Source organism: Amaranthus tricolor, chromosome 2, assembly GCF_026212465.1.
Source record: "Amaranthus tricolor cultivar Red isolate AtriRed21 chromosome 2, ASM2621246v1, whole genome shotgun sequence".
NCBI lineage: Eukaryota > Viridiplantae > Streptophyta > Magnoliopsida > Caryophyllales > Amaranthaceae > Amaranthus > Amaranthus tricolor.
This window is the reverse complement of record NC_080048.1, coordinates 36,735,832-36,745,064: the sequence shown is the minus strand read 5'-3', so window position 1 is coordinate 36,745,064 and position 9,233 is coordinate 36,735,832. Positions and strand designations below refer to the sequence as shown.

General features: G+C 29.2%; 1 protein-coding gene across 1 annotated transcript; it reads left to right on the top strand.

Moving 5' to 3' along the window:
- The first annotated feature begins 341 nt into the window (after nucleotides 1-341).
- LOC130806682 (acyl-acyl carrier protein thioesterase ATL3, chloroplastic-like) lies at nucleotides 342-6,025 on the top strand. The gene is made up of 5 exons (XM_057671848.1): nucleotides 342-588; nucleotides 1,104-1,204; nucleotides 3,390-3,496; nucleotides 4,960-5,055; nucleotides 5,838-6,025. Exons 1-5 carry the CDS (start codon nucleotides 365-367, stop codon nucleotides 6,018-6,020), a joined length of 711 nt encoding a protein of 236 aa, XP_057527831.1. The 5' UTR covers nucleotides 342-364; the 3' UTR covers nucleotides 6,021-6,025.
- Nucleotides 6,026-9,233: the final 3,208 nt, after the last annotated feature.

The window sequence follows — 9,233 nt, the reverse complement described above, 5'->3', positions numbered from 1 at the left end:
TGTATGAGTTACCGTCTATCTTCTCTTCTCACAGTGACGGATTCAGAAAAAAAATGATGTCAAAAATATTTTTACACTTGAAGGGTTTTGAACCTGAGTTAGACAATACGCTAACCAACTCATCTAAAGTATATTTATATATATTATTTTATTTTATTTTAGATTTAACTAATTTCAACTGATCTCAATGACTACACATTAGATCCGCCTATGTTTTTAAACTCTGATCCCTTATAAGCAAAATACACCGAATATGATGATGACGAATAATTCAGGACTTCAACACTATAAATAATATAACACTTTCTAATTTTGTTCCACATTAGAAAACAAACCAATACTTATAGAAAACACAACAATAAAAATGGTTTCAATGCAAGCTCTAACCATGTTTACACCATCAAACATGGTTTCATGTCCAAACACAGTTATTTTCCCAAATCGTCAACCCAAAAACCATATTTCGATTTCTCCACCACCAGCATGTGTTGCTAATCAATGTCTTCTCTTTCGTTCCACGCCTCGCCACCGGTCGTCGATTTCTGCTCGGCCATGCTATCATAATCTTTCCGGTGTTAATTATTACGAGTAAATGAGATTATCTTTATTGTGTTAAGATATGTATATTTAGTTTGTTAAATTGATTACTTTTAATTTTAAAGTGGTCAATTAAAGAATTGAATTAATTATATAGGTCCGTCTTATAGTGAAACGATCTTTTATAAGATGAGTAAAAAAATAATTTTTTATTTTGGGAAAATTATTAACAATAAATCAATTTATAAACCAATTTATTATTCATTTTAAATGAATCACATATTAGGTATATTTGTTAATAATAAACACAATTATTCTTTATAAGTTATAATTATCTATAAAGATTCTTTATAAGTTAAGCAATTAGAAATAAACAATAATTTAGTTTATTTTCAACAATTATATCCAATTTATATGAAAATAAAGAATAGTTAAATTTATTTACAACAAATCGTATATTAGTTGTTTTATTTTTAACATTTTTCCTACTTTGTATTAATGTTTGATCATTTTATTCCTGATTATTTTATGGTGAATCCTGAAGATGTTAATACTTGTATTGCTAGTGTGAATGGGGTTTCAGAAATTCAACTTAAAGTACGTGATTATGAATTGGATCGATATGAAGTTGTTAATAATGCAGTGTATTGTAGCTATTGTCATCTAGGTATGTACTTTTATCTTTTATTTTCTTCATTTCTTAAATAAGTTTTTATTTGCTATTTTAGGGTATTTTATTTGTTGTTTTTATAATATTTCTATTTAGAATATAAATTTTGGACAAAATTAACCTTATTTAACCTTATTTATCCTTATTTTAATATTTTAGTAATGCTTATAGTTTCGCATATCTTTCACTAACTTCATTTCAATATTTTTATATTGCTTATAGTCTCACATATAAGGGTACACATGGTCCAGTTTGACACTAAAATTAGACCAAACTAAAAATTCTGGGCTGAAAATTTTTTACTTTGGACCGGAGTGTTTCAATCACCAGACCGGATTGGAGGAAACCGTTCTACAACGGTTTTGTCTAGTGTACGTTTTTTTTATATATTTTTTTCCAAATTAATATGTGTTTATATAAACATTCGACACCTACAATCACCAAATATAATGATTTGTAATTAGTTGATTGTATTAACATTATTCAAGTATATATTACTATATAAAATAACTACGTCTCAATATATCTAGCTAGCAACATATTTTTTAAAAAAATTATAATTTTTGGTCATAGTACAATTCGCAGTCTGGTCTGGTCTGAAAAATAAAAAACCGAGACTAGACCGTAAACCGTAATCTTTTTGAAAAAACCAGACCCGACCGTTTAGACCGTAGACAGAACAAATAAATATTACGGTATGGTCCAGTTTAATTTGCAGTTTAGACCAAACTTTATTCAGTCTACTCACATATTTTCCACTAACTTTATAAATACATATTTTTATTAGTTGTGATTTCCATTTTTTCTACTCACTTTCTTTTGATATATTAACAACCCAGAGGTCTCAGCTGTCATGTTCAACCCAGCATGTCATGGTCATACTCATCTTAGTATTTCCGCACAAAATCAAAATTTAAGGAAAAAAAATAGCAATACATTATACTCGTATCATAGCGATAATTTCCTTCTAATAATTCAAACTCCAGCACATATGGATTATGGAATATTAAGTCCTTAATTGAACTTTGAGCCGTTGATTTGATAGAGATATAGTATATAGAGTTCTAGTACATTGTCAAAAGTCAAGAAATTCGAAAAATTGGTAAATTGATTCAAACAGTTTTGAATATTACTTTGGAAATTATTGTTTTGCTTAAATAGTTCAACTTAAAGTTGTTTTTATGTTACATGATACGTTGTGGAGAGGTTGGTGAGATTTAAATCAAATTTCATCCGAAAAATATAGTAATTGTTTTTTCGGACCGACACCAGTCATCATGTTTTAGGTGTAATCCATTGTATTTCTAGTCACTTATTATATTTGAATCATTTTGTTGAAACTATATATAATCATATAATCATTGATATCTTTGTTGGTGCAAGTGCCAATTCTCTTAGTGTACGAGATGATCTTGATCATCTTATAGCTCATTCCGTATTTTGCACTTTGGAGGAGGATAATGTATGTGCAATAGGACTGAGGGATTGATGTTTAGATCACTAGATGAAGTGATCAATAAGGTGCATGTAGGGCTGTGATCGAGGTAAAAAGTGTCTTGAACTAGGCAAGAAGCTAGGAGCACAACAAGGGTTTTGGTTTATGCCTTGAACGATGCATGAGGAAGGAAGATGTCCTAAACTAGGCACAAATGCACGAGGAAGTCAATAATAGGACTGTATCAGGAGCTCGTTTGAGCACAATACGTGCTCGTTTGAGCACCCTGTCAAGGGCAATTTTGAGTGTTTTTGTTTTATGCTTACTTGGCGGGCAAGTTTTGGGCTTTTGTGCTAGAGTTATTCTGACTTGTTTAGGGGCTAAATAAGAACCCTAATTTAAATGATGTGTGGAGAATAATACAAGGAAAAAGGAATTTAGGCAAAACCTAATTAGCTTTATATTAGATAATGTGTGATCTCCATTAAAGGTAAAATCTTTGTCCTAAAGAGACTATATTCTCAAGGCTAGTGAGGGTTCGTATCATTAACGTAATGTTAATTAATTAATGAAATAATCTTGTTTTAGGGGGGAGGTATTCGAGATACCTCATAATCATCTTTGTATTCTTACATTTGTGTTTTGTGTGCTCCTTAATATATGCACTGTTTCTCTATTTCTTTATTTTTACTTTTATTCTTCACTAAATAGAGTCCTTAAGCCTTTCATTTTAATGTTAATGTGCAGCAAGTTATGAGTTAGCAAGAAATATTGGTCTAGATGATAATGCGATTCAGAGCACTGGTGGTATCGCATTCTCAAAATTGTCTCTTACGTTTATCTCACCTCTGAAGGTAATATATTATTATATTGTTAGAATATATAATATATTGTGAAATTCAATCAATTATAAGCTTATGTTAAAGTTTATATCAACCAAAATATTAAATTTTGATAGAAATTTTGAAGCGCACGTAAAATTTGTAGTTGGACCCTAAAAAATAATGTATTATATTAACTGAATATAATATTTTATTACATCATAAATTGTACAATAATAATTTTTGGTGGGACACTTGTTCCGTACCTTATACACTTTTCACTTATATTTTTATGTGAGCTCATGTCTCACCAATCTGTCATATTTTATTATACACTCACGTCGTCACTTTTTGCGAGCATACTCTTACATTTTGTTGTGTGAAATAAACCTATTTGATTTTGGCTTTTTCTCACTACCCCTTCTCTTTACTATTTGTAGCCTTAGGTGACTTGGGTGACTATTAATCTAGTATTTTCTACATAATCCAAGTGTTTCTACACTTTTCATCTATATCTCTAAATTTTTCTTTCTGTTACTAGATTTTTTTAATTAAATCTTTAACAAATTTATAATTGAAGCCCAAAAATACATTATATATTCTAAAATTTTTTTTTCCACAACATCTCAATATTGTTAATTGATTGCATACAAATATTTATTAAAAACAACCAAAAACATGAAGTAATTAGAAAATTGTTACATATAATTCATAAAGAGTGATAATGATTGCATCGTTTTACCATTATTATTTCAAGGAAATGATATTTCACCTTTATATTTTTGAATACTTTCTTAAAGGAGAAGAGAGTATTAAAAAACTTTAAAATCCAGCAAAATTTATAATTTTAAGAAGAATCAATTAAAGATGAATTTATATTTTTGTAAACTACCAAGCACATTTAGGTATAAAAATATTTTCTTAAAATGACAATTATTCCAGAATATGGACAAATAAATTAAAATTGTCTGTCGTAGAAATGTGCAACTTTTAAAAACCAAGGGAGTATATTTTATAGCAAAATAAATCAAAGGAAGAGAGAAAATATTTATTTGTTCTAATACGTAGTTGATTAAAAATGTAACAATTGTTGATAAATTGTGAGATTTTCTTTTTATTTTTACTCTCTCCCATTTATTATTATTATCGCACTCAAATTGTGTTTAACTAAAAATTATAATGTGTTGATTTAAAATAACATCCAAACAAATCAAAAAAAATCAAACTTGAATGTTTTTAATTTATAATAAATTAAAAATAAAATACAAATTAAAAGTGATAGATGAATAATATAAAAAATCAAATAAGACAATAATAGTGAATAGGAGAGAATATTATTATTCGGTGAGACGACTTCAAAACAAGAAGTCTATACCTAAATAATTGTATAATTAGGCAATTTAATTTATAGATATAAAACGTCTATAAAACCGTGTTATGCAAGAATTTTTGTATATAAATTATTAAAGTATGTGTATGCTGACTTATGTGTTCAGAGTGGAGATGAGTTTGTTGTGAAGTCTATAGTTTCAGATGTATCAGCAGCTCGTTTATTTGCCGACCATTTCATTTTCAAGTTACCAAATTATGAGGTAACTTCTTTCCTTCCCTCGTAACCTATTTGCCTCACCATAAAATAATTATATAATTAATTAATTTTACTAATTAATTAACTTAAAATTGTAAATGATTACTTTAAGGTTAAAGATTATAAAAAAGTATTACTTTAAAACTATAAATTATCTTTGTAAGATTATAAATGATTATTTTTAAAGTTATGAGTGTATATTAAATCAATTCAATAGAGACGGTCTCACCACCATAACAATCGACCCCATAAAGTCAATGTCCTCCTTGGGTCACAAGTAGGGGGTGTTCAACGGGCCGGACCCCTATTTTGATCCCTTATTTCGTTATCCGGCCCATTTTTAGTATGGCTTTGTAAAGGTTGGATTGAAAATGGGCTGAGCCGAAAACGGGCTCCATTATAATTAAAATAAAGTGGGCAATTAAAGCGCTCAATAAGAGTCGGAAACAGACCTTTGTAAATAGCATAATTGACGGATAACTTAAATATTATAAATGACAATGCCAATAAGAATTTTTTTAATTTTTTTCATTTAATTATTATAAATGATAATTTAATTGTTATAAATTGATAAATGGAGATTAAAATAATGTTTAGTAATAAAAATGGGCCGGGCTGAATTTTAAAGCCCATATTAAGTTTAAATGAGACTTTTTTACCCTTATTCGACCTGGCCTTTATTTAATTATTATTATTACTTTTTTAGTTTTGTTGGAATTATTATTATTATTATTATTTTTATTATTATTATTATTATTGTTAACTATATTCTTAATGATCTCACAGGCAATCTTGGAAGCGAATTCAGTAATCGTGTTACTCGATAAAAATAATCGTCCTGCTCGTATACCAGCAGCAGTGAAATCAAAGGTCAAACAATTTATAAGCAATGAAAGTTCGGCAATGGATCTTATTAAATCTTTTCGGGCCATTGAATGTAATGGCCCGGCTGAATCCCCATTACTATAACAACACATAAGGATTTAATTCATTAGTCTTTCAAATCTTGAATGAAAAGTTTTTTATTTGGTGATAATTTTTACTTTTATTTATTCAATTTAATTTGCTATATATTTATGTTTATAATAATTAAATATGATTAAATATTATCCTACCTACTAATCAACTATATATTTATTCTCTCTTTTAAATAAGTACTCAATAAATGTATTTTAAATATCGTATATCATGTATATTATGTTTTAATATATGTATCTTAGTGTACTTTGATCTTTATGGTGATTTGCTATTTTTGGCCTCGTTTGCATTCGTGCTCTAATTCTACCAGATACTCCATCATTTATCATTAATAAATTCTCTTTATCATTAATAATTTTAAATTTTCAAGAGAACCTAATCTAAAAATTGTAAAACAATTAATATTTTATATAATGACTTTTTTTTTTTATCGAAGCCTGAATATTATTAGAGATCAAGCTCGGTCAAGGCTAATGACTTTAACTTCCAATAACGAATAAATGATAAAATAATTAAATATAATTAAATGTTTATGTTTTCAAATCAAAAATAATATTATATTATATAAATTAAATTATACAGCCCATTTGAATTTTGAAATTGGAAAATAATTTAGCGACAAAGTTGGCGACAAACACTTTGTCGCTAAACGGTTTTTACTGTTCAATTTCATCTTTTCACGCCCATTTCTCTGAAATTCAATTTCATTAATGCGACAAAGTTGGCAAACTCTTGGTCACTAATTGATGACTAAACACTTTTGTCACTAGTTTTGTCAATAAACTTCTTTTCTCATAAATGAGTTTTGTCTTCAAATTCAATTATTTTGTAGTGTTATTAATTATTATAAAGTATGTCGAGAAAAAAAAAAAGAGATATGTGAAAATCGAATTTAATACCGATTCAAAAGTGATCCCAATTTCAACCGAAAAAGCTATACATATTCGAAACGAGATAATATCTAATTCTACAAATTTTTAAAATAAAATTAGTTTGCAAGTCCGGGCAATTTAAAAGAGAGTTTCTGCACAAGTATACGACAGAGAGGAGATTATGGCGAGATTGGAGCCGTTGGATGAGAGACAAAATCTCAATGATTTTGATTTGAAGAAGAAAAGAAATCATGGATCAACCAAATTCTTTGTTGTTGTTGATTATCTTTTCCTCTTCATTTTCTTCGCTTTCCTCTGCTATATACTCTTCAAGTTGCTGCCGATTTAGATTCAAATCTCATTTTGAATTCCTTTATCGTTTTTTCATAAGCCAGGTATATTTTCGTTTTAATTTATTGTTTTATATATGATTATACTCAAGAATTTGTTCTGCTTTGTAATTATGATCTAGTTTATTTGTCCCTTTGTCATTCATGATTCTTTTTCGTCATTTTTTGTATTATATTATGTTGGATTTGTGAATGGTTATCGATCTCTTTGTTGCTACAATCGATCCGGTGGAATTAATGGGGTAGAATTTGATGGTGAAGGTCATAGTATAAAAACAACATCGCATCGCGTCTGCCGCGTTGCAAAGGTTTTTAAAAATAACAAATTGAAAATTTCCGCGTCGTAAAGATATAAAAAAATTGCGTTTTGGACTGTATTAAGAGATATCTTTTGGTTTTACTTGGGCGTTACAATCAATGCATCACTCCCCTTGGCGCATCACCGTTACGTTACCGCGATCGCGTCCGTTACCAAAAATACGGCGAAGGTTACAGAGATAGAGAGAATAAGATGATTGATCAAGTGGAATTAATGGAGAATGTGAACGACGAACTCGGTGGCTCGGCTAAAACTTAGCTAATTATTTAAGCCCTAGGATATATTGGATATATTATATGTTTATATTCTTTATGAAGTGTAGATGGTACTACGTCTTCCTTATACATGGTGTTTAATAGATGAATGAGATTTGAATTTGGAGCATTTTGTTACTTTGGCTTGTGATAACATGTTAAGATTCTAATTTAACGAAAAATAGATAATTACAGCTCTAAGATATGTTATATAAATGAATTGTTGAAATAGGGAACTTCCCCTCATCCATAGCCATAGTGCAAAATATTGCGTACTCAACCATATTGGGTTATTGCGACCATATTATTGAGCTTTTTGAGCTAACCATCTGCATTTATCGCAACAGTCACCATGATCAAACTATTAACTACCTTTCAATTCACATAAATTGTTTTATTTAGTTTTTTATATTATCCAATGCACTAATTTAATTCTAAATATCTCTAATCGTGCATAACTAAAAATTTAAAATATTTGATATTAATAAAATTTATATTGAGATCAAACAAGATCCCATTTATATTTTGAGGTCTAAATTAAGAATAAAATACAAATTAAAATTGATCGATAAATAGTGTCAAAAAATCAAATGGGACAATTGATGTGAATTGGAGGGAGTATTTCTCATGTATCTTCCTGCATCACACTATAATTAACTTAAGCCATTTTGGGAAATTGGACCACCCTTTTAATTTACCTAAAATCACATTTGCTTATTCATGTGTTTGTACTTTGTAGCCGCCCCATGTAAAGATTTTTAGTATTTGACTTATGAAAAGGATCATGTACAAAGCCATCATAGTTTCAACTACAGGCTACTTAACCTAAAACCATTATCATCATCCCAATGAGTCCCGTCCAAGGCAGGGTATGGGGAAGAATGGGAAATAAGGCATATACCAATACTCTATTACGAAGAGGTCGTGATCGAAGAGAACCCCTCAACTCGAGTATCGTTTGGCATATGAGATCCTGCAAAACCACATTTGGTAATTTTGTATAGTTGTAAACAAACAGACCCCTGGTTTGGTCATGGCTATGCAAGTGAATAATTTTGAATTCTGTTCAATGCAACGTTTCCTTTTTTGTCATTGAATCTGATTGCAAATTGGTAGTGTCCAAGGTTGACAAAAAAAACCCTGACTGTTCCAAAATGAGATAATTACTTCTCAAAATCTATGGTATCTTTAACTGAGCTGAAGGCTTGGTTAAGATGGTCCCACTAAGCAGTTGGCCACCATTTAGATATAGCCAGAATGAAGGACATTACAAGAAATTTTCAGTTTGCATTTTGTTCAGCCCCTATCCTCGTTTGTACTTTATTTTTGGTTATTGATCCGAGTAATAAAAACCAACATAACAATGGTACTTTAATAGTCTATGTATTGTTGTTGTCCTGAAACGAGAA